Below are 26,932 nucleotides of genomic sequence, written 5' to 3'. Positions count from 1 at the left end.
CCATTCAAATACTATGGTGACAAGAGCAGGCCAGATGCTAGGAATCTTGTGGGGAGCAGCTCACTTTCTGACTCCCCAAAGCCTGTGCACCATCTACAAGGCACAAGTCAGCAGTGTGATGGAAAACTCTATGCTTGTTTGGATGAGTGCAGCTCCAACAACACTCAAGAAGCTTGACACCATCCAGTACAAAGCAGGCCACTTGAGTGGCACCCCATCCACAAACATTCACTCCCTCCAGCAGTGACAGCAGTCTACAAGATCTACAAGGTGCACTGCAGGAACTCATCAAGCCTCCTTTGACAGCACCTTCCAAACCCATGACCACTACCACCTAGAAGGACAAGGGCAGCAGATACATGGGAACATCACCACCTGCAAGTTCTCCTTAAAGCCACTCACCATCCTGACTTGCAAATATATCGCTGGTCCTTCACTGTCGCTGGGTCGAAATCCTGGAACTCCATCCCTAACAGCACTGTGGGTGTACCTACACCACCTGGACTGCAGCAGTTCAGGACAGCAACTCACCACCACCACAAGGGCAATTCAGGATGGGCAATAAATGCTGGCCTAGCCAGCGACATCTACAACCCATGAATCAAGAAAAACGGAAACCAAAAATCTCACTGAGAAGAAATTTACTAGATCCCATCTCCAATGTATAAATGAAACCCCCTTAATTATCCTTAAACATACAACACCAATATAGTACACATATTTACTCCAGCAGACTCTAGTTTCAAGATGCTACTTTCTAATAAGGTAAATATACAGAAGACTACAATTCAGCCATTTTAGAACTCCCCTAATTTCAGTAACCAATTATTTCTCAAATGATTGATGATTTTGCTTCCACTAATTTGCTTTCTATAATTCCATTCCAAATATGGATCACACTGAAGGAAATTTTTCTTACTTAAATCTGAAATGCACCTTTTTACTAGCTTGACCCTGCATCCAACTCTCAACATAAATCCAAACAATTGTTCCAGATTTTTCCATTCTTTCTATCTTAATAACTTGAAGATGACCATCATATGTCTTCTTTGCTGATTGAAAAGCCCAAGATTATGACTAATATACACAATTCATTGTTAGAAGGAAAAAAAATCTGGCACAGCTAAGCAGTACTTTATACCAGAATAGGAGGACATGAATTCTCACTTACTTCCATGGAACTTTCGAGTTTTACCAGGTTACTGATAGCGCTATCATTCTAGTGGGACTTTTGAAAAAAAAATACAATATTCTACTGTTTTATGAATTCCTGTAGACAATGCCAACTTCCTTGTTGAACCAACAGCCTAACTATTTAGAAAACAATGTCCAACAGCACCCATGTACCCAAGCAGATGTAAAAAAAATTTCCGAAGGACGTGATCTATAATTTCTGCTCCTATGTCTTCTGGTCTTATAATATAAATGATAATTTGCATCAAGTGATACATGACTGCAATAAGTGCATATATTATTTCATTTAACTTGCAGCTGGGTTGCAAGGTTATAATAATGATACCAACATTACAAAGTAACAAAAATTTATGAAGTGTTTTAATGTAATGACATGTCCCAAGGCGCTTCACAGGACTGCAATCAGACAAAGTGACACAGGAAATATTTCACAACATGTAACATTTCACATAACCAACATTTTTTCCCCCATATTTAGCAAAAATATATTAATTTACAATTAATAAGCAAAGCAGATTTAAAACTTCAGCCATCAGCTGAAAAAAAATCAGATAATTGGTTGTCACAATTAAACTCAAAAACACAAGGAACAAAATCAAAAATGATTCAAGAAGTTGAAATTTCTGCTACAAAATATAAAAATAAGTTCCTGCAGTCAAACTAACTTCTCTTCCTCAATAGGCAAATTTATTTTGAACATAATAGGTGAAAAAAAATGCATATTAAATTTAGTCAAAGTATTGCATTCCATTTCTCAGTTCTTAATCCGACATAAACCAAGACTAAAGAACTGATCTGGTCAGCAACAAACGCAAAATGTATCTGCTGCATTTTCTATCACGCGGCCCTTCTGGATTCATTATTCACAATTACATCAAAACGTTCAAGACTGCTCAAAACTTATTTTTCTCAATTTTTACTGTTGAATTGTATACCGCCTATATAGTAATAAATTAAGTCAGTGAGACCAAGCAGCAAGAACTGTTAACTTTCTACTCTCATTAAGATGGGGTAGGTGTTTACAGTACAAGAATAAAATACTGTGGATGCTGGAAATCTGAAATAAAAAGAGGAAATGCTGGAAATACTCAGATCTGGCAGCGTCTGTGGAGAGAGAAACAAAATGAACATTTCAGGTCTGCAACCTTTGATCAGAACTGCTCTGATGGAAGGTCACCAATCTGAAATTCTCCCTTCACAGATACTGCCTGACCTGCTGAGCATTTACAGCATTTTGTCTTTGTAGAGCAATTCCTTGTAATTAAATGGGCTGATTTGCACTCTGTAGCAAAAGCGAGCTGAGCTCTGATTGAGCTTTCGCTGAGTGTGTTAGGGTCATTGTTAAAAAAAAACAACTAACATTCAGATTGAGAAACACAGACAAAACATTCACAGACGAGAAGTGGCTGTTGTTTATTGCACAAACAGGAAGTTAATGTAGCTTATTCAATTATTGATATGTTAATAGGGTGAGATGAAGAATATTGGGTGAAGGTTCATATAGAACTTTAAAGAATTATTGGGCTTAACAGCCTGTTACTGCATTGTACATTCTATGCAATTCCTTTTAAAAATTCTTTCATGGGATGTGCGTTTCATTGCCCATCCCTAATTGCCCTTGAGAAGATGGTAGCAAGGCTAGCTGCCTTCTTGAGCCATGGCAGTCCAAGTGGAGAATTTTGATCAATCAGCATTGAAGCAAGGGCAGTGCTCATCATTTGCACCTTTTCCATTTTAGCCTTGGTCAAGACCTCACTCAACATTACTCTTTAAACATCACTAGGCTTGACAGAAATGCAATCAAAGATAATTGGTGTTCCAGCTTCCTCCCATCTCTCGGGAACTATGTGCATAAATTAGCAAACTACTGCCATGGCATAGTGAATTATATCCCAACGTAAAAACAAAAACAAAAAAAACAAAAAAAACTGCGGATGCTGGAAATCCAAAACAAAAACAGAATTACCTGGAAAAACTCAGCAGGTCTGGCAGCATCGGCGGAGAAGAAAAGAGTTGACGTTTCGAGTCCTCATGACCCTTCGACAGAACTTGAGTTCGAGTCCAAGAAAGAGTTGAAATATAAGCTGGTTTAAGGTGTGGGGGGGGGGGGGGGGGGGGGGTGTGTGTGTGTGTGTGTGTGTGTGTGTGTGTGTGTGTGTGTGTGTGTGTGTGTGAGAGAGAGAGAGAGAGAGAGAGAGAGAGAAGTGGAGGGGGGGGGTGTGGTTGTAGAGACAAACAAGCAGTGATAGAAGCAGATCATCAAAAGATGTCAACAATAGAACAAAAGAACACACAGGTGTTAAAGTTAAAGTTGGTGATATTATCTAAACGAATGTGCTAATTAAGAATGGATGGTAAGGCATTCAAGGTATAGCTCTAGGAGAGGAGAGCATACAAGATTTTAAGATATTTAAAAATAATGGAAATAGGTGGGAAAAGAAAAATCTATATAATTTATTGGAAAAAAAAAGGGAAGGGGGAAACAGAAAGGGGGTGGGGATGGGGAAGGGAGCTCATGACCTAAAGTTGTTGAATTCAATATTCAGTCCTGAAGGCTGTAAAGTGCCTAGTCGGAAGATGAGGTGTTGTTGCTCCAGTTTGCGTTGGGCTTCACTGGAACAATGCAGCAAGCCAAGGACAGACATGTGGGCAAGAGAGCAGGGTGGAGTGTTAAAATGGCAAGCGACAGGGAGGTTTGGGTCATTCTTGCGGACAGACCGCAGGTGTTCTGCAAAGCGGTCGCCCAGTTTACGTTTGGTCTCTCCAATGTAGAGGAGACCACATTGGGAGCAACGAATGCAGTAGACTAAGTTGGGGGAAATGCAAGTGAAATGCTGCTTCACTTGAAAGGAGTGTTTGGGCCCTTGGACGGTGAGGAGAGAGGAAGTGAAGGGGCGGGTGTTGCATCTTTTGCGTGGGCATGGGGTGGTGCCATAGGAGGGGGTTGAGGAGTAGGGGGTGATGGAGGAGTGGACCAGGGTGTCCCGGAGGGAGCGATCCCTACGGAATGCCGATAGGGGGGGTGAAGGGAAGATGCGTTTGGTGGTGGCATCATGCTGGAGTTGGCGGAAATGGCGGAGGATGATCCTTTGAATGCGGAGGCTGGTGGGGTTATAAGTGAGGACAAGGGGGACCCTATCATGTTTCTGGGAGGGAGGAGAAGGCGTGAGGGCGGATGCACGGGAGATGGGCCGGACACGGTTGAGGGCCCTGTCAACGACCATGGGTGGAAAACCTCGGTTAAGGAAGGAGGACGACATGTCAGAGGAACTGTTTTTGAAGGTGGCATCATCGGAACAGATGCGACGGAGGCGAAGGAACTGAGAGAATGGGATGGAGTCCTTACAGGAAGCGGGGTGTGAGGAGCTGTAGTCGAGGTAGCTGTGGGAGTCGGTGGGTTTGTAATGGATATTGGTGGACAGTCTATCACCAGAGATCGAGACAGCAAGGTCAAGGAAGGGAAGGGAAGTGTCAGAGATGGACCACGTGAAAATGATGGAGGGGTGGAGATTGGAAGCAAAATTAATAAATTTTTCCAAGTCCCGACGAAAGCATGAAGCGGCACCAAAGTAATCATCGATGTACCGGAGATAGAGTTGTGGGAGGGGGCCGGAGTAGGACTGCAACAAGGAATGTTCCACATACCCCATAAAGAGACAGGCATGGCTGGGGCCCATGCGGGTACCCATAGCCACACCTTTTATTTGGAGGAAGTGAGAGGAGTTGAAGGAGAAATTGTTCAGCGTGAGAACAAGTTCAGCCAGACGGAGGAGAGTAGTGGTGGATGGGGATTGTTCGGGCCTCTGTTTGAGGAAGAAGCTAAGGGCCCTCAGACCATCCTGGTGGGGGATGGAGGTGTAGAGGGATTGGACGTCCATGGTGAAGAGGAAGCGGTTGGGGCCAGGGAACTGGAAATTGTTGATGTGACGTAAGGTGTCAGAGGAATCACGGATGTAGGTGGGAAGGGACTGGACAAGGGGAGAGAGAAGGGAGTCCAGATAACGAGAAATGAGTTCTGTGGGGCAGGAGCAAGCTGAGACGATCGGTCTACCGGGGCAGTTCTGTTTGTGGATTTTGGGTAGGAGATAGAAGCGGGCCGTCCGAGGTTGGGCAACTATCAGGTTGGAAGCTGTGGGAGGAAGATCCCGACATGCTTTGCTAGCCAAGAAGACTTGTGTGTGTGTTAATTTTGTCCTAGGTTGAAGTACTGAAAAGTATTTAGGAACATAGGGACACTAGTCCATTCAATCACTCAAGCCCATGGCACCACTCAATTCATTTCTATCTATTTATATTTAATATAAAAGCAAAAAACAGCAGATGCTGGAAATCCAAAACAAAAATAAAAAATACCTGGAAAAACTCAGCAGGTCTGGCAGCATCTGCGGAGAGGAACACAGTTAACGTTTCGAGTCCACATGACTCTTCAACAGAACTAAGGAAAAAGGGGTGAAATATAAACTGGTTGAAAGGGGGGGGGGCGTTGGGACAAGAAGAGCTGGATAGAGGGCCTGTGATAGGTGGAGATAACCAAAAGATGTCACAGACAAAAGGACAAAGAGGTGTTGAAGATGGTGATATTATCTAAAGGAATGTGCTAATTAAGGGTGGAAAGCAGGACGAGCAAGGTACAAATATCCCTTGTGGGGGTGGGGTGAAGGAATCGAAAAAGGCTAAAAGGTAGAGATAAAACAATGGATGGAAAAACATTTTAAAATAATGGAAATAGGTGGGAAAAGAAAAATCTATATAAATTATTGGAAAATACAAAAAGGAGGGGGGAAAATCGGAAAGGGGGCGGGGATGGAGGAGAGAGTTCATGATCTAAAATTGTTGAACTCAATATTCAGTCCAGAAGGCTGTAAAGTGCCTAGTCGGAAGATGAGGTGCTGTGAGGTGATTTGTATTTAATTCCCATCTCCCCACCTTGGTTCCGTGACCCTTAAAACCCTTGTTGAACAAATATAACAGAAATATGGATTGTCTCGGGGACCTAAATGTTTTCCACTTTGTGCAGCCACACAGACAGCAAAAAGCATTTTTTAGCTGAGGTGTGAAAGCCTGTCCCACATGGAAACAATGATATGTTGCAGCTAGAACCACATAACAGTGTGCCTTATTTTTTCCACATCACCTATCCTTATTGTCTGAGGGATGTTGCCAATTCAGGAGCAGCTTTGGTGCTGATAATGCATTACCATTAATGCATCCCATGATGTAGATCAAGTTAACAGGTTTGAAATTCTTTTTTAAAGCTAATTTTATGGTGCAATTTCACCTCATCTTCTGTATTAAACTATTAAAACTACTTTAATAGCAGCTAGGAAGAGGTTGCTTATTGCAACTTGATTGCTGAGGGCCATTTTCCATTTCTTCACGAGCTGTGCAACATTTCACATACCATTTATAGTTTACTGAAAGCAGACAGGGGTCCAATGCTAGACCAAAGGAGCTTTAAGGGCATAACATTGACCATACGTTCAATCAAAGTAGCTGACAAATTATGACAAGATTCTGAAATCAGGAGAGGGGAGACATTTGGGGGAAAGATAACCACAACCTCTGTCGCATGCATCTTCTAGTTCGATCAAAAGCATGGACAAAAAAAAAAGCCAACAAGCAGCTTTGGAGAACCAGGAACATGAGAAACTTTTGTAAACAAGGTGGAAATATCCAGTTTTTGTTTCCCCAATATATACTTGCCAATCTCTGGGTATTAAAGCATCAATGCACTATTCTGGAGAATCCTTTCAATGTAAACAGCAAACTCACCCATAACTAATTTAAAAACCCAAGAGTAAAACAACTGCTTTTCTACAATTCCAGGGAAAGACTTAGCTTTCCAAATCTTTTCTTACTGCACAAACTTCATATGAAGGAATTTTGGTCCCAAACACAACACATTTCGACTCAAAACATTTTGCTTCTGGTTTCTGTCTTCACAAGTGAAATTATATAACATCTTCCCTACAATGTCCTCATAGAAACAACCAGTCTCTGATAAAGAGCCAATAAATATGCTTGTGCAAAGTAATATCACACTTCATAGGAGCACAACAAGCCCAGACAATTCTAACGTTCCATTTGCCATCTCCATAATCAGAGCTTTACTGTTTCATTCTAACAGTATCTGCCATTCAGAATGTGAATTCTCATTTACATCTGTAAGGAATTTACAGCAGTTCTAGCACACAAATAACACCTATTTGTTTGGTCTTACTGACGTAAAATATATAAAATCTGTCCAGTCAAAGTTAAAGGATAAGTTACCTGTAACACTAGCTGCTGCCATGCAAATGACTCACTGTTGTCAATGTTGGATATACTCGATCTTTCTGAGGGAATAGTGGCACGCTCAAGTTGCATGGAAACATTACGACGCTCTTCCTCAAGTGCTCTGGTCAACTTCTCAAACTGGGCCTCCTGTTCTTTAACCGAAGCTAGAATGCTAGCTGCAGATCTTACATCATAACCATCCATAATCGTCCCGAGGTTCTTGCCTGGTGACTAATCAGGCAACCTTAGGGTCAAGGGTTAGAGGTTAGTAGATCTTAGTAAAACTTGTTATTTAAAAATAGGAAAGTTAGAAAGATCATTAATACATTGTTAATAAAAGCAAAAGACACATTAGCTGAGGTTTAATTAAGACACATTAGCTGAGGTTTAACTTTTCCCCAAAGTTAACAATGTGAATCACCTGCTACAGCTACAAAGTAGATTTGGAAAGCACACCAACAGTCTTAAGCAGAATCAGAAAGCTGCAGAAAAAGAGGGAGAAACAAATAAGTTAGAGTATAGGAATAGCAAGCTAACAGGTGAAGCATTCAAGTCAGAAAATCATAACTTCCGTGCAAGTGTTGAGGCAAACAGCAACAGTAAATATAGAAGTTTGACAGACATTTAAAAAAATGGGCAAAACATGAACCCAAAAGCCACTGTTCTGAAATTTAGCAGAGGAAAATATAGCCGAATCCGTTATTGTGAATCTTATAAGTGTTGCCCTTTCATCTCATCATGCATATATTTAACCTATTCTTGAATACGGAAATGATATAAGCTTCAATCACTAATTTTAACAATGCATTCCCAGGAGTCTCAACCTTGTGTGGCAAAATGTTTCCCCAGCTTCCCGAAATTTCTTGCATTTAATTGTTGTCCCCTCAATTACTGGAAACAGTCCATTTCTAACCAACCAATCTGTCCCAGTCTTTCATAATTTTGACTATCAAAATTTGGTTCTATCAAATCACTGTGTAATCTCTCTGGTTATAACAGAAAGACAGCCACAGTTTTTCTGAATGATTCCATTTCTTCACAACAAGCACCATTCTAGTGAATCTGTCACGTTCCTTTCTGTTGTCTCAGCATCCAATAATTTGGAATCCAGTATTCCCACTGTGGTATTACTAAGGTTTTAAAAAGATTTGCCATTACATTTCAACTTAAATATTCTACATCTCTTACCATAAAACCCAGTATTACAATCATTTAAAAAAAAACAGTTCTACCACTTGGGATGTTGCTTTTAATATCATGTGAACCTGAACCCAAATTCAAAATAATACCAAGTGAAGAATGTTTGACATTCAATGGAAAACAAGAATTTTTCAAGAAAACACTCAAAGTTAAAAGGTCACCCAAAGTCATTCAAAATTTATGACCATGGTTTTCTTTAAATTACTGAAAAAAACTGAAGTGCAGCACTAATGTCTGCAGTGTAACACCCAAGAAAAATAGCTGCATCAGAAAACAATGATGAGGTGATGCCAAGTTGGTTTAATTTAGAAGTTTTTACAAGTCAAAGAGGTAAAAAGGGTGACAGTTCCAAAGTTTTGCAATTCAGGATAGAATGAATCAGAAATTCTGATGATTTTCAATTTTGCCACACAGGAGGCAAAGTGGTAGGAAAAGTGCATCTGATGGCCTGTTAACAGCTTTCAAGGAAAAGTGGTAAATTCAGGAGCAAAAATCATTTTACATTGTTAAAAAGAGACGAGTCTGAGATGAGAATAGAAGACACAGGTGATTAACGATTAACTATCCACCATTCAGTAATCAAAGTAGCACTGCAAACGTTTCCACCAAACAGGAGATTATCTTTTAAACCTTGGACATAATTTAGCTTGATACAGTTCAATTATTTGGGTGGGTGGGTGGGGGGAGGGACATTTGGCACTGATGAGTAAAGTCAATACTTTAGCCATGGGGGAAATGTCGAAATTCCATTTGAGATCACAAGTAGTAAATCATCTTGGAATGTTGATGGATAAAAGAGATTAAGAATGGAGACATCAGGGGTAAGAAGCAACAGCTGTTGATTAGTCTCACAATAGATATGGAAAAACTGTGGAGAATTGCAAAAATGTTTAATTGCTCTCTCTCAGAGCAAAACACAGATCAAAATGAAGCAATTCATTGTAATGCAATAGCCTGGATGTTGTGATGACTGAGGACATGCAATCCAAAGAGAATTGATTAATGTAGAGTGGAACAAATCTGTAGAATATGGGATACAGTGGAGGAGGTGGTTATTGAGAAGGATGAGAATGGGTTATTTCTCTCGGGAACTAAAATGATGAACTCGGTGAGTCATCAACTAAGACAGACTGAATGGCCTGACAGAAAGTGAGGTAGCCATATAAATAATTTTGATATAAAGCTCTATGGTGGCAGCATGACAATGGAAGAAAGGAATGAGGTCACCTTTCCATGAGAAATTTGGTTGATGACTGACTAGCTAGGCATCAACAGGACTGGAGGTATCAACCTTTCACTTTACTGGGCTCATCACTAGGTTCCATTGCACTAATTGTTAGGGCAATTCTTGTTGGGCAAGCAACAGGAATTTCACCATTAATCTGTGCAGGTAAACTGTACCATTTTAACTGTATCCAAGTCCTCAGGACCTGGGTAAGCAGTGGGGGTGTGAACATACAGAAAGCATGTGCACTCGTGGGAAACTGATGGAGATTCTTGAGTTCTATGACAGGCTTCATTGAAGTATACATAAAAAAAGTGAATCACAAAAATCATCTCTCCCTTCGGAACTGGCAAAAGCATGATCTGGATGTAATAAGAATGCAAGGATGGAGTGGCCAGAAGCTACAAGACAGTTTTGCTGCAGTTGATGGACAAAGTTTCTGCAACTCAAGGTGCCATCATCACCACAAGTCTTTATATGAACACCAATACCAGCTGTTTCAGGACCAAAAGATCAGAGGCTCTTACATCAATGCCAGATAAAATAGAGGGTTCAATCAGTAATAAACTTGTTTGCCTGCATGATTAAAACTTAACAGCAGTGAACGTATTACAAGTTTTTTCTTGACTAAGTATCAAAATGGACTGTGGAGAGCTCGTATAACAAGCTTGTCTTTTAACCATCAAACCATTTAGCCAACTGACTCTCTGGGGGAAAAAAATTCACAAAATCAGTCACCTTTAAATTTTGCCAGAAACAAATCTTAAGCTGATTCCATTCCTCTTGCAGACTGAACCCAGCAGAGTCACTAGAATGTCCTCATCAACACCAAAGTGTGTTTTAACACACACATTCTCGCTACTCAAGCCACCCATTTCTACCTCCGCAGTAATGCCCAGCTCAGACATATGAACACTTTCCATTCCATTCTTCACAAATTCCAACCTTTTCTCCAAAAGTGTCACTCAAATCTTAATTTGCACATAATTGGAAAGCCAACCCATTAAGTTTTAGAGCCTCATCTTTCCACAAGAATTCATGAATGGGTTTGACCTCCTCTGTCCCTGCAGCATTTTTCATCCTTGCATTCTAACACTTAGCTTTGCTATTGTAGAGGGACCTTACTACAGCAAAACCATGTGCTCTAAAATAGACTATATAATCTTTTCAACTAGCTACTTCTCCTCCTCCTTGCAATCTACTTCTTGGATTGTGTCTTCACCAAACATTCCTAATCCTTCTAACACCATTGCTCCATTGGCTGTCTGTCTCTGAAGTTTACAACACTGTACAAGTGGAATGTGCAATTCTCTGATCTACCCCTTCGCGAATCACAATATAAAAATGTGGTAATGCACTTCAGGATGCGGTCAACTACTTTTGCCCCCTGCTGACTAAACATTCCTACATTAAATGGATATTTCACCAGAGCAAGTGTAAAGTAACGAATTTACAGAAGCACTTTCCAAAGTGCACTTGTAGTATAAATTGGCTCCAAGTGAGTTGGCCACATAAAGTCAATGTGGTTGAATGTTCCACAGGGAGCACTGTGCCAGTGTAAATTAGTGCTACAAGTATTTGGAATTGCTGATATTTGAATCAGTTCCAAACAAAACTTTTACTATCAATTAATAAGTTTCAAATTTCCTCCTGTCAGTAAGATCAAGTCAAGAGTCATTAAAAGTTTCCACTGAAAATAGAATTCAGTGAGTTCCAATTTACTGCAACTTCTGTGCTGGTAAGAAATGTAAAACCAGAAATATCTATGATTGTCTTCCCTGAATATGTCATAGCAATAGCTCTATTAATCAGATGTCTAAACCTCTGGCAGGTTCAGGAAATTGCCATCTGCTAAGTACTGACACTGGAAAAAAAAATTGCAGTCATGAGCTACTTCAATTTCGGGAACTCTAAGATTGCAGAATTGTCAAAAAATTTCCCCAAAAATAGTCTACCTACAAAGTTGCCCTTCCAGCACCGCTCTCAATTTTATATGCTCGTGTTACTTGATTTTTACTTGAAATCAAATTTATTTTCTGTACCTTATTTTCAAAAGCCTTTTTAAACCTAAAACCTTTACCCTTTCTCCCCATTCAACTTGATTTTTAATTTCATTTGCAGATGCAATAGCATTTTAAAGACAGACACTTGATTACCAATATGCGATCAATGACTCTTAAGTGCCACGTTTTCACCCAATTTAAAGTCCATGATGTAAAGATAAGCCTGGGGGCCTTGATACTAATTGCACACAGACGGGATTCTGCTAAGCAGATATACTTAATGATTCGAGCACTTCCCAGTACAATAAAGGGGCACACAGGGTTACTTTCACAACCTCAAATTTGGCAAAGTGGGACCCACCAAGATGAAAAACAAATCTGTATCCGATCATAGAGATAAAAGTTCTGTCGAAGGGTCATGAGGACTCGAAACGTCAACTCTTTTCTTCTCCGCCGATGCTGCCAGACCTGCTGAGTTTTTCCAGGTAATTCTGTTTTTGTTCTGTATCCGATCATAACTGGCTCAGTCAATACCATTTTGGAATGGTTGAACAAAGAGGAGGAACGGTACGATCATCCATTAATAATATCCCAGAAATTATATTGACAGGTATCTTGATTGTTAATAGCTAAGGTTCAAATAGGGCAAGGGTTTGGAGATTTCAGTCTGCAATTTTTGATCAACATACTTGTCTAAAATCCTCCATCTAAGTAACTGTAAGCAGCTGTGAGCAGGGTGCAGTCACATAATTGAACAGCTGCAAATAGCCAAGTGGCAGCATCACTCCAGTACTCAGGCAATTATTTGCAGCCTAACATCAGGTTACTGTTATACATATCCTGATGTTTCAGCAATAGCTTGAATTTCTATAGTGCCTTTAATGTATCACAACACCCAAGGTGCTTCACAGGAGCATTATCAAACTAAATTTGGCCTCAAGCCACACAAGATCAAATGATGCCATGTGGGTTGAAATGAAGAACAAAAAAAGGAGCAATCATACTTGTGAGAGAGTAGAGTATGGACTCCAAAACAGTCAGATGTTTAGGTACATTGTTGAGCAGTGCTGGGATTTCAATTACCCTCATATTAACTGGGAGAAAAAAATATTGATAAAGTTATAGAGGATGCAGAATCCTTGAAATGCATTCAGAACATTTTTAGCCTGTATGTAGCAAGCCCAAGAGATGGGGCAGTTTTGGACTTATTTATAGAGAATGAATCTAGTCCAGCGGAAGGGGCATCGGAGGTTATGATCGTAATTCAGTTAGAAATTTATGGAAAAGAGTAAAACTAGATCAAGAGTAACAATTTGAACTAGGGAAGGGCCAATTTTATGAAGTTGAAATGTGATTTGGCAAAAGTGGGCTTTAAAAAGCTACTTGAAGGTCAGTGGCAAATCAGTGGGAGACATTTAACATGATAAAAGCAGGTTCAGAATAAACATGCTCGTACAAAAAAAAAGGGTGGGACTTCCAAATCTAGAATCCCCCACCCACTCTAGATGTCCAAGAGCGTATAAAAGGAGGATAAGTCAAAAGGGGAAGGATGTCAGATGCCAAGAGCTCAACAGTGCAGCCAGCCTAAAGGAGTATAGGGAGATACAGCAAAGGCTATGTGGCTCTGCCAACATCCTGACTGCAGTACTGAAAGCATGTTCCCACACTAGCAACCCCCACATCCTGAACACTGTCCCCACCCTCAACCATGTTGTATCAGTCAAGCTACAACACTGACATTTACTTGACAAAGCTCAGAAAATTGTCCAATTCTGTTCTTTCTACAAAAAGCAGGACAAATCCAATCAGGCCAATTACCACCCCATAAATCTACTCATAACTGTTTGCGATGCCTGCATGTTAACTTTCTTTGATGCATATAAACAGACCATGTTAACTTTCTTTGATGCATATAAACAGACTTGCCCAATTCACAGTCCCCAAACCCATTCTATGTGGCCCCCAGAGCCAGTTTTCAAACTGCTGGTCAAACACGTAAGATTATACAAAGAACTACTCCAACAATCATCGGCCGTTTCACTCGTGTTTGTTGCTGATTAGGCTCACATAAGGCCATAAGACATAGGTGCAGAAGTAGGTCATTCGGCCCATTAAGTCTGCTCCGCCATGCAAAGAGATCATGGCTGATTTGATAATCCTCAACTCTGCTTTCATGTCTTTTCCCCATAACCTTCAATTCCCTTACTGAATAAAAATCTGTCTATCTCCCCCATGAATACACTTAACAACTAAGCTTCTCCAGCCCTCTGCGGTAAAGAATTCCACCCCCAGACACAAAATTTCTCCTCATCTTGGTTTTAAATGGGCGACCCCTTACTCTGAGATTATACCCTCTGGTCCAAGGCTCTGCCACCAGGGGAAACAACCATTCAGCATCTATCCTGTCAAGCCCCCTAAAAATCTTACATGTTTCAATAAGGTCACCTCTCATTCCTCCATACTCCAATGAGTGCAGGCCCAACTGTCACAACCACTCATAAGAAAATCCCTCCATACCCCAGGGTCAACCTAATGAACCTTCTCTGGACTGCTTCCAACGCCAGTATATCTTTCCTTGGATAAGGGGACCAAAACTGTTCTCAGTATTCTAATGCCTTGCATAGTTTTAGCAAGATTTCCCTATTTTTATACTCCATTCCCTTTAAAATGAAGGCCAACATTCCATTTGCCTTTCCTATTTCCTGTTGAATTTGTATGTTAGCTTTTTGGGATTCATGCACAAGGACTCCGAAATCCCTCTGTGCTACAGTCTTCTGCAGTCTTTCTTCACTTAAGTAATATTCAGCTCCTCTATTCTTCCTGCCAAAGTGCATAACCTCACATTTTCTCATCACAGTGAGCCTAAAGGCAGCAAATGTGGGATATAAATAGTCCCCGATTGGAGAAGCAGGGAACACCAGGAACGGCGAGTTTGTTGACAAGAGAATTGTTTTTTCGGGGGAGGCAATGGGGATTGTGTGTGGCAGAGCCCTGGCAGCAGGGAACTAGAGTGCCAGTGCCCCGAGGAGGAAACACCAGCAGAGAGGCCCAGGGATGAGAAGCTGTGGAGCTCCAGGTCGGCAGGAGGGACATGGCCAGTGGGGTGCAGAGAGAGAGAAAGGCACGCATGAGCGAGAGACCGAGCATGAGTGCGAGAGTGAGCCGAGAGAATCCAGTGCCTGGGAGTGAGTCGGGGACACACATTAAACCCCTCATACTCTGGTAATTTTTATTAATTTATTTAACTTGACAATTTATTGCTCTGACATTGCTTTGTTTTTGCTCAGCAATTGTTTCTTTTAATACATTTTTTTGAAGTCCAGTTTAAAGTTGTGCCAAATCTCACCTTTCCAAAACTTGCTCAACAGCCCCTTGAGTGAGGAAAAAACGGAAATGCGGTCCCCCAAGTGAAATGGTTAGACAAAGACTGATATACAAGGTCACCCAGGTCCCCAAAAACCATCAATTCCCACTCTCACCACTGAAAAAATTTCTGCTTTCCTCCTATACATTTTCTACCAAAATGGGTAACTTCACCTTTCTCTGAACACAAATGTTAATTTGGCAGATCTGCTATTCCTTCCCTCATGTGTCCATTCAATACTCATGTCTATGTACAAAAAAATTGCTCTTTTCTTAAAAAAAAACTGTTCTTAGCTGCTCATTGTTTTCTAAGATGCAGCATCTGGAATGCTGTACACCAAATGAGGTTCACATTTTTAATGTGAAAGCAACTGTCTACTCCTCATCGCTACCTAATCGCCAATTAAAACTAGGCACAAGGATTAGCAATTCTGATATGAATACTCACAGATATAATGAACAGTGTTTGGAAAATTCTAAGTGGAAACTTTTAATTTGCTTTACTCATCTTTCATATGAGTGGTAACGAATCAGGCAGTGAGATTAAAGAAACTGCAGTCATCCTTTCTCTCCAGCTGCCCAAATGAAGCCAACAGCCTATGTTACGTTTCTAGCCCAAGAGAGTACTTGTCTCTCTAATATATTTCTTATTCCTTCAAATCTATTCAAAAGAGGCTCCATTGATAGCTCAATTGGTTTACCAGTATAAAGTGTGGAGTTGAACCAAGACGACAAGGCAAATCCAGATTTATGCCAGGAATACAGTAATCCCAACTGGTTTTAGCTACCCATCAAGTGGGAGAAAACCCAAATTCCCACTACTGGCTGGCATCCACTCCTGCAAGTGTGTGAACTGCTTGTGCTTATGGTGAAAACACAAACACACTCTGCTGTAATACCTTTGGTGTTTGAACAGCTTGTTAAAATTCACATGAAGGATGGTCATTTGCAAGGACTACACCAGGGTGAACCCATGAAATTATATCCCAGCAACTAATTGTTCAGAACAATAATGGGGATGGGGGCGTGTACTGGTGAAAATAGGAAGAGATTTCTTAAAGAAAAACCTGATAAATGAAACAGCTCCAATATTGCAATTAGATTCTTTACCCTATTTCAACATTATTCCCCAAAATATGTGTTGAATGTATTAAAATGTACCACAGTGAACAACATATAAAACAGCGTCACACATATTGACTGCAATGTCACGAATCATTAAGTTTCTAATTTACATACACAACTGCTCAGAGCCTTCATCCAATTGCACACGTTCAGGCATCACTGGTCTTCATAGTTAGAGCACAGTTGAATTTAATGCTTAGGGTTTCAAACGCCATGTTGCCAAAAAACTACATTAGAGACATCAATTCCAGTTCCACTAAAAATACACAAAATATATTGCAGAGAGCAACTGATTCACCAAGTTCTTCATAGGGCAGACTATAAACAGTCAATTTAAAACTTTATGCACAACCAGCATACTTCTAACTTATCAACCTCTTCTGTTTTCCCAACCAACACCTAATGAAAGGCACATGGTGACCAAAACAGAACCCTCAGCCTGAGTGTTATATCTATGCATTGTTCTCTCAACAGCCAACTTGCTGATTTAAGGTGAAGTGGTATGCTAAAATTATTTAAACTCTGCTATAAACAGCAGCTGCCATAGAAAAAAATAGTTCTATGGCCAAGACAGATTTTAAAACTGAATCTATAACACTGATTTTTTAAATTCAGAGTTATAACACCAAAGGAGGCCGCCATTCAGCCCACTGAGTTTGTCAGCTCTCTGTACAGCAACCAAGTCAGTCCCATTCCCCCTCTCTATCCCTGTATTCTACCCAGATTATTTTCTTCGAAAGCCCATCCGATTTTCCTTTGAAATTCTTGTTGCTCTTCATAGCTTCACTCAAAGACACCAAGTTGCACATCATTACCACTCGCTGCATAAGTTAGTTTTTCCTCATGTCACCCTACATCTCTTGTCCAAAACCTTAAAGCTATATCCCCTAGTCCTGTACTATCAGGTAATGGTACAGCATCTCTGTCTGCACCATCTAAAATTGTCATAATTTTGTGCATCCCGATCAAATCTCATCGCAACCTCTTGCTCCATGAGAACAAACCCAGCTTCTCCAATCTAAACTTCTAGCTAAAATCCGTCAGCCTTGAAACCATTCTGGTAAATGTCCTGTGTCCTCTCAAGGGGCCAGGCATGCTTTCTGAAGTGTTGCAGCTGACTTGTATCATCCTCACTGTTTGCCATTCCTCCAAGTTTGGTATCATCAGCAAAGTTAGAAATTTTATTCTATGGTCCAATTGCCAAGTCATTTATTTGTATTAAAAAGTAGGGGTCCTAGCACTGACCCTTGGTGAACATCACCATCTGCCATCCTCCAGTCTGAAAAACAAACATGTATCATGACATTTATCCATCCCTTAAGCCAATTTTCTATGCAAGCTGACACTGACCCTACTATTCAATGAACCTAAAAATTTGTTAGCCAGCCTTTTATGTGGTACTGTTTGACTTCTTTATAATCCATGTAGACAATGGCATTCCCATGTCTGTTATTTCACAATATGCCTTTTGCAAATCTGTGCTGGCTAACTCAATTAACTCAAACCTCTTTAAGTACATGCTGAATATTTTTCCTGTTTCCAAAATCTTCTCCACCACTAAATTGACAGTCATGTAGTTACTAGGACCCTTTTCTGAATATGAGTCACATTTGCCACTCTCCAATCCTCTGGCACCTTCCCCATGTCGAGGGAAGATTGGAAGATTATGGCAAGCCCTGGCGCAATCTCCACTTCCTTTAGTAATCTGAGGGGCAAGCCATCAGGATCAGGAAACTTATCCGCTCAAAGCCTGGCCAGCCTTTCCAGTACATACTGCCTACTAACTTTCACCCCATTCATTACCTCTATCTTTTCCACTTCAACTATAATCTTCCATTTATGAAGTAATGCCCTTTAAAATTAGATCATACCTCGTGGCATTTTAAAAAATACAATATATACTATAGTCTCACCTTCATAGAGTTCTTAACATTTCTAGGACTACAAAAAAAGATTAGGTAAAAGATCAGAATCAGCAAGAAGCTGCTCAGAAAATACAAAAAAAATGTTATGATCCTATAGCACCTAATCATGTTAAAATCTACATTGCAAAGTTCAGATCATTATCAGTGAACCATGAATAAAATCAGTTAATTGCTTCATTTTTCCTGTTCAGCTTGGTTGCTTAAATTCCCCTTTAAAGTGTTTGTCTGTAACACATCGCTGCTTAACTGTCACCAAGTGCTAAGGCATGGGATCTCTCTCAATTCCTCTTATGGTAAGCTATAGCTGAGATGCAATCCATAACAACATTCTACATGCCAAGTTGCCTCAAAGAATAAAATATAATCACAAGCAAGCAGTGATTGATGTTTTTAATTTGGTTTCAGATGGTTATATTTGTGCCAATCTATGTGCACAAATGAACTAAAATAACTTAGATTGGCACAAATATAACCACCTGAAACCAAATTAAAAACATCAATCACTGCTTGCTTGTGCATAATTGAACTAAAACAACTTGACTTTCAGTGAATATTAGAAATCGCATTTTTTAAGACTGCTGATTAGCAAGTGACTGTGCTGTACTTTCTTACCATTCGCACCTCCTCTCGGCATTTTTTTTCCCCCACTTGTCTCATTACCACTCCCTTTGGTTTGGCATCACAAAATCTTCTGTTATTAAAGGTCTCTTGCCATGCACCCTATCACAGGCCTTCTCTATCATCCCACCCACCTCCCTTTCATTTGCTCAAAATCAATTACATTTCTAACTTTTCCCAGTTCTGATGCAAGGTCACACACCTGCAATATTCACTGTCTCTCCACTGATGCTGCGAGACCTGCAAAGTTGCATTTTCTGTTTTTATTTCAGATTTCTATCATTTGCAATATTTTGCTTTTGGGCTACACACAAGGTTGGTTATCTTTTCACTTCTGCCTGTCTAACTCACAATTTGTATCATAGTCAGCTACGTTTTACAGTTCCTTTAATGGATTCAGAGAGCCTATAATTTGGCTCACATCTCATACAACAAATTACATTTACGCAGCGCATTTAATGAAACATCCCAAACAGTTTCTGAAGCATTATTCAGCAAAGTATGACACCAAAATAGGGAGATATTAGGTCAGATGGCCATAAGCTTGGTCAAAGAGTGAGGTTTTAAGGAGCAGCTTAAAAGGAGGAAAGCAAGGTGGAGAGGCAGCCATGTGTACAGAGGGTATTCCAGAATGTTGGGTCTAGGAAACTAAAGGCATGACCACCAACAGTGGAACAATTAAAATTGGGTACACCTTAAAGGCCAGAATTAGAGGAGTGCAGTTACCTCGGAGGGTTGTGGGGCTGGAGGAGATTACAGAGATAGGGAGGGGTGAGGCCACAGAGGGATGTGAAAGCATGAAAAAAAAAGTGCCACACTGGTGCAAGTGGAGGGACAGAGCAGAACCAGGATTATTCCACATTTATACATTCTGTTGCTGACCTGAGCTTATTTGATGCTGACAGACCATTCCTAAAGCCATTTATTTCCTCATTTAACACTTAAATATCTATCCTAGGGAAGCACAAATTCCTTTTAATATATTAACGTAGGCATTCACATTACAAATCATTTCATTTTAAGTGGAAGTGGTGGTGTAGTGACAATGTTACTGGACTAGTAATCCAGATGCCCAGGCTGATGTTCTGGGGGCAGTGGTCCAAATCCCACCACAAAAGCAGAAGGAATTTAAATTCAATTGATAAATCTGGAATTAAAAGTGAGTCTAATGGTGACCATGCAACCACTGCCTATTTCTGTAAAACCCATCTGTCATGCTAAGATCCTTTAGAAAAAGAAATTTGCTCTCCTTACCTGGTCTGGCCTCCAACGTGACTCCAGACCCACAGCAACGTGGTTGACTGTTAACTGCCCTGTGAAATGGCCCAGCAAGCCACCCACTACAGGAAAAAAGTCAAAAATGAACGAAACCGGACAGACCACTCGGCATTGACCTTGGCGCCAGAAATGACAATAAACCCTGCACTGTTGCCCCTATCAAGTCCTCCTTATTAATACCTGGGGCTTTGTGCTAAAACTGGGAGAGCTGTCCCACAGACTAGTCAAACAGCAACCTGACAGTCATACATGTTGCAGGTACCACCATCACCATCTCTGGTTATGCTTCATCTCACTGGCAGGACAAACCCACGAGAGGTGATGGCACAGGGTGTACAATCGGGATGGGGTTGCCCTGTCAGTCAGTCTTCAACATCAACTCTGCACCCCTTGATATCTCATGGCATCAAACCAAACATGGGCAAGGAAACCTCAGGGTGATTACCTCCCACCCTCCTCAGCTGATGAATCAGCACTCCATGTTGAACAACAACTGGTAGCAGCACTGAGGGTGGGAAGGACACAGAACGTACTCTGTGTGGGGGACTTCAATGCCTATCACCAAGAGTGGCTCAGTAGCACCTCTACTGACTGAGCTGGCTGAGTCCTGAAGGACATAGCTGCTAGACTGTGTTTGCTGCAGGTGGTAAGGGAACCAACCAGACAGAAAACCTACTTGACTTTGTCCTCACCAATCTTCCTGTCATAGATGCATCTGACCATTAAAGGATTGGTACGAGTGGGCACCACACAGTCCTTGTGGAGGAAAAGTCCTGTCTTCACAATGAGGATACTCTTGACCGTGTTGTGCGGCACTACCATGCTAAACGGGATAGATTTTGAACAGATCTAGAAACTCAAAACTGGGATCCATGAGGTGCTGTGGGTCATCAGCAGAACTGAATTCAACCACAATCTGCAACCTCATGACTTAGCATATCCCCCTTCTACCATTACAATCAAGTGAAAACATCAACACTGGTTCAATGAAGAGTGCAAGAGGGCATGCCAGGAGCAACACCAGGCATACTTAAAAATGAGATGTCAACCTGGGCAAAGTTACAACACACCTCTACTTGCATGCCAAACAACATAAGCAGCATGCCATAGACAGAGCTAAGTGATCCAACAACCAACAGGTCAGATCTAATCTCTGCAACTGTAGCATCCAGTCGTGAATGGTGGTGGACAATGAGAGGAGGCGGCTCCATAAACATCCCCATTCTCAATGGGGGAGTAGTCCAGCACATTAATGGAAAAGGCAAGGCACTTGCAAACATCTTCAGCCAGATGTGGCGAGTGGATGATCCATCTTGGGCTTCTGAGGTCCGAGGCATCACAGACACCAGTCTTCAGCCAAATTGATTCGCTCCACATGTTATCAACAAACAGCTGAAGGCACAGGATGCTGTAAAAGCTACAGACCCCGACAACATTCCAGCAATAGTACCAAAGATTTGTGCTCCAGAACTTGCCACACCCCTAGCCAAGATATCCCATCAGTTATAACAATGGCGCCTACCCAACATGTGGAAAATTGCTGACAAAACCTATCCACAAAAAGCAGGACAAACCCAACCTGGCCAATTATTGTCCTATCAGTCTACTTTCGACCAAAAAGTGATGGAAGGGGTTATCAATAGTGCTATCTAGCACCACTTGCTCAGCAGTAACCTATTCACTGATGCTCAGTAGGGATTCAGCCAGGATCACTCAGCTCCTGACATTATAGCCTTGGTCCAAACATGGACAAAAGATCTGATCTCCAGAGGTTAGCTGACGGTGACTGCCCTTGACATTTAAGGCAGCATTTGTGGCAAAAAGGAGACCCAGCAAAACTTAAGTCAGTGGCAATCAGGGGAAAACTCTCCACTGTATCAAGTCATACCCAGCACAAAGGCAGATAGTTGTTGGAGGTCAATCATCTCAGTCCAAGGGCACTGCTGCAGGCATTCCTCAGGGTAGTGCCCTAGGCCCAGCCATCTTCAGCTGCTTCATCAATGACCTTCCCCCTTCATCAGAAGGTCAGAAACAGGGATGTTCACAAGAGGTTCAGAATCATTCTTAACTTCTCCGATACCGAAGCAGTCCATACAAACATACGAAAAAAGCCCCTCCACCGTTCAATAAGATCATGGCTGATCTGCTTGCGTTTTGAATTCCACTTTCTCATCTACTCCAAAAACCTCTGATTTCCACATGCAGCAAGACCTGAATAACACAGATTTGGGCTGACGAGTGGTAAGTAACATTTGTACCACACCACGTAATGACCATCTCCAACAAGAGAATCTAACCATCCCCCTATGATATTCAATGGTATTAATATCACTGAAACCCCCTATCAACATCCTGGGGATTGCCACTGACCAGAAACTGAACTGGACTAGCCATATACTGTGGCTGCAAGGGCAGGTCAGAAGCTTGGAATTCTGCAGTGAGTAACTCACCTCAAAGCCTGTCCACCATCTACAAGGCACAAGTCAGGAGTGTGATAGAACACTCCCCAATTACCTGGATAAGTGCAGCTCCAACAACACTGAAAAAGCTTGACACCATCCAGGACAAAGCAGCCCGCTTTACAGGCACCCCACCCACAAACATTCACTCCTTCCACCACCAACAAACAGCAACTCACCAAGGCTCCTTCAACAGCATCTTCCAAACCCTTGATCTCTACCACCTCGAGTGACAAGGGCAGCAAATGCATGGGAACACCATCTGCAGGTTCCCCTCCAAGCCACACACCAACTTGATTTGAAACTATATCGTCATTCCTTCATTGTCGCCAGATCAAAATCCTGAAACTCCCTTCCTAACAGCATTGTGGGTGTGCCACAGTGGTTCAAGGCGGTGGCCCACCACTGTCTTCTCAAAGGTAATTAGGGATGGGCAATGAATGATGGCTTAGCCAGCGACACCCACATTCCGTGAACTACTGAAAAATATCTGCCTTCCATGTACTTGGCAACCAACAATGGATTGACATAAAACGAGTCTTGGCTTCAATCAATCAATGTGGCAAACCATGAAACAGTTCAGACTAGAAGTACCAGCAGAGTCGGAATTGCGAAGAATGCGAATAATTTAACAAATTTACAACCTAAAATCTAAATTTTCAAAAAAGGATTCCAAGTCACCTGCAATATTATAAAATACAGCAAAATTTAAAAAAACGTCCACTTATTAAAGCTCTGACATGATTAACAAATTCATGTGAGAGAGAAACAGTTAACCTCCATAGGCAATACATGCCCATCTGGTGCCTGGTAGCTGAATTGAGGCATCTTCAAAAGCAAAACATTTGCATGAAAAAAATCATTCTTTATATTCTGTTCATTTTCCTCAGCCCCTTGTCCAAGTTGTGGAGTTCAGTTAAGCAATAGATAGCAATGGGAAAAAATAATGTCCTGCAAGATTGTGAGGAAACTGAGTACCAATAGGGTTATTGACCATCACGCAATTGAACAAGTATCATCACCTACCTTGTGGGTGTTGCTCTGGAGAGGAAACCCTCAGATGCTGAACATTAGATCCACAACTGATTAAAGCTGTCTTTCAGAAAACTTCTTGCACTAGGAGAAGAAATGAATCAATGAGACTCCGCCATCTTAAGATTACTGAACAAGCAGCTCAATAGCAGAACTGATTTAACCTTTAAACGACAGTTACACAATGCAACTACATCACTGTTACCCAGATGTTGCTTCCAAGTTTAGGTTTGCATTGGATTTTCTACGCCATTATAAAATGAAGCCCATTTAGATACTTTAAATCTATACATACAAACACGACATAATAATTCCTTTTCAGTACGTTATTTCAAAGATCAAATGGAAGCAAATACTTTTGCTCAGCTCAACCTATCCTGTGCAAGAACTGTACTGCAGATTAACCAGAATTTATGAAAAAGATTAAGACAGTAATCTCCACACCAATAAAACCCTAAGTTTTTCAGTCATGAGAAGCTCAACCTTGAGAGAGCAGAGATAAACACTGCTCTCATGCTGAATTGTGAGTTAAGTGGATCCTGAACAACTGCACATTCATGACAAATTAGTCTCTGCACAAGTCCAACTTAACAGAATTCCATTGAAAGCTGATAACATTGAGGGTTATAAAATGAGCGACGTCATGACATTGGGGCATACATGATGGCATCATCCTCTATTACAGTTGCAGATGTCATTCTATGGCTTGCTGCCATCAGTACAAGTACTTTTAGTGACCAGTATTAGAAAAGTAGCTGAGGCCATCTTCCATATGGAAGTTGGAAACGAGTTGAAAATTTTACAAGGAGGCCAAGGTTTTCTCAGATAAAAGCAAAAAAACTGTGGATGCTGAAATCCAAAACAAGAACACCTGGAAAAACTCAGCAGGTCTGACAGCATCTGCGGAGAGGAACACAGTTAATGTTTCGAGTCCGTATCGGACTCGAAACGTTAACTGTGTTCCTCTTAGCAGATGCTGTCAGACCTGCTGAGTTTTTCCAGGTGTTCTTGTTTTTGTTTGGCAAGGTTTTCTAACTTGAGTGCTTTCAAGCAATTTCTGTTTAACACATGTATCTGTGCATGGCAACAGAACGGTGATCACTCTTGGCTATGACTCCTTCATTCCAACCCACAAACAGCCACTTGACATTCTTTGTTCAAGAGTCTAGACAATTAATGACATTTGACTGAGATAACAGAGGACTGCCGTACCCATGGAATGAAGTTCCAGTCTGAGTCAGTCTTTGAAGGAGAAGCTGAGAAAAGCATACACAAAAAACGCCCATGGAGCGAGACAATGAACTTGCTTTGAATAACGGAAGTCAGAATGTAGATGCATAGTGAAATCTTGCTCCATGATCTGAGGAGTTTACAGCCCAATCACCAGACTAAAATCCACTAACAATAACCTGTCAGAGGTTCTGTTCAAGAGTCATATGGACTCGAAACGCTAACTGTGTTCCTCCCTACAGATGCTGCCAGACCTGAGTTTTTCCAGGTATTTTTATTTTTATTTTGGATTTGGGTTTCCAGCATCTGCAGTTTTTTGCTTTTAACCTGTCAGAGGACTGTATTTTATGTGAGACCTGAAACAGAGACAGACACGCTGCCAATACACAGCAGATCTCTCAGTATATGGAAGGCAAGAAAGATGTTTCAGACCAACTGGTCAGGGCACTTTTTTAATGAAATAATACCAATTGGTTTGTGTTTTATTTTCCCCCAGCAGGTTCTGCTTTCATTTCAGACTTGTCCAGATTTGCAATTTTTCTTTTCCTTGTTTATTTGCAAGAGCCATTTTCTTGTTCTTTTTATGCTCCTGATCACACTTCTGGCAATGGGGGATCAACACTGGTTCACTGAAGAGCGCAGGAGGGCATGCCAGGAGCAGCACCAGGCATAACTACAAAAGTCAACCTGAGGAAGCAACAACACAGGACTATTTGAATTCCAAATAGCGGAAGCAGCGTGCGACACAGTGTTAAGTGATTCCACAACCAACAGATCAGATCTGAACTTTGCAGCCCTGTCACGTCCAGTTGTTGATGGTGGTGGACAATTAAATAACTAACTGGTGGAGGAAGTTCCAACATCCTCAATGATGGGGGAGCGCTGCACAAGACAAGGCTAAAGCAATTGCAAATATCTTCAACCAAAAGTGCCAAGTGTATGATCTATCTCAGCCTCCTCCTAAGCTCCCCAGCATCACAGATCCAAGTCATCAGCCGATTCAATTCATTCTGCATATCATCAAGAAATGGCTGAAGGCACTGGAAACTGCATACAATGGGGCAACCCTTCTTTTTTGAGGACAGGGCAAACCTAGGCAATTTCCAAATTTTTGGGTAGATGCCAGTGTTGGGCAACCACTGGTTGGAATCATATCCAGCACAAAGGAACATGGTTGAGGCTTTCAGAGGTCAATCATCTCAGACCCAGGATATTGCTACAGGAATTCCTCAAGGTCGTGTCCTCAGTCCAATCATCTTCAGCTGCTTCAATGACCTTCACTCCATCATAAGGTCATAAATGGGGATGTTTGCTGATGATTACAGAAATGTTCAACACCATTTGTGACTCCTCAGATACAGAAGCAGTCCATATCCAAATGCAGCAAGATCTGGACAACATCCAGGCTTGGGTTGACAAGTGACAAGTAACATTCACACCACACAATTGCCAGGCAATGAACAGTTCCAACAAGAACAAACCTAACCATCTTCCCTTGATATTCATGCTGAATCCCCCACTAACAACATCCTGGGGGTTACCATTGACCAGAAACTGAACTGGACAAGCCATATAAATATTGTGCTGCAAGAGGTCAGATGCTGGGAATTCTGTGGTGAGTAACCCACCTCCTGACTCCCTAAAGCCTGTCCACCATCTACAAAGCACAAGTAAGCAGTGCGATGGAATAGTCTCCACTGCCTGGATCACTGCGACTCCAAAAACACCAAAGAAACTTAACACCATCCAGGACAAAGCAGCCTGCTTGATTGACACCCCATCCACAAACATTCACTCCCTCCATCACCGACACACTGGGGCAGCAGTGTGTAGCATGAGACACATTGCAACTCACTAAGAGTCCTCTGACAGCACTTTCCAAACTCGCAACCTTTATCACTGAGAAGAACAAGGACAGAAAATACATAGAACACCACTGCCTGCAAGTTCCCCTCTGAATCACACACCATCCAGATTTGGAACTATATTGGCATCTCTTTTCTG

The 26,932-nt window shown here is 41.4% G+C and overlaps 1 protein-coding gene across 5 annotated transcripts in view; it reads right to left on the bottom strand.

Moving 5' to 3' along the window:
* The window catches only part of arvcfb (ARVCF delta catenin family member b), a 362,128-nt gene that overhangs the window by 200,779 nt on the left and 134,417 nt on the right, over window positions 1-26,932 (bottom strand). For 2 of the 5 annotated variants that reach the window (XM_041202618.1, XM_041202617.1), the window contains exons 3-4: window positions 23,693-23,782; window positions 7,465-7,714 (exon numbers count right to left, since the gene is read on the bottom strand). In XM_041202618.1, the coding sequence (XP_041058552.1) occupies window positions 7,465-7,674 (210 nt within the window). In that variant the 5' untranslated portion in view covers window positions 7,675-7,714; window positions 23,693-23,782. Of the gene's footprint in view, window positions 1-7,464; window positions 7,715-23,692; window positions 23,783-26,932 lie in introns of those variants that run through there. The other 3 variants (XM_041202621.1, XM_041202620.1, XM_041202619.1) reach the window with 2 other exon arrangements.

Source organism: Carcharodon carcharias, chromosome 13, assembly GCF_017639515.1.
Source record: "Carcharodon carcharias isolate sCarCar2 chromosome 13, sCarCar2.pri, whole genome shotgun sequence".
NCBI lineage: Eukaryota > Metazoa > Chordata > Chondrichthyes > Lamniformes > Lamnidae > Carcharodon > Carcharodon carcharias.
Note: the sequence above shows the minus strand (reverse complement) of the source record. Positions and strands in the feature narration are given on the sequence as shown.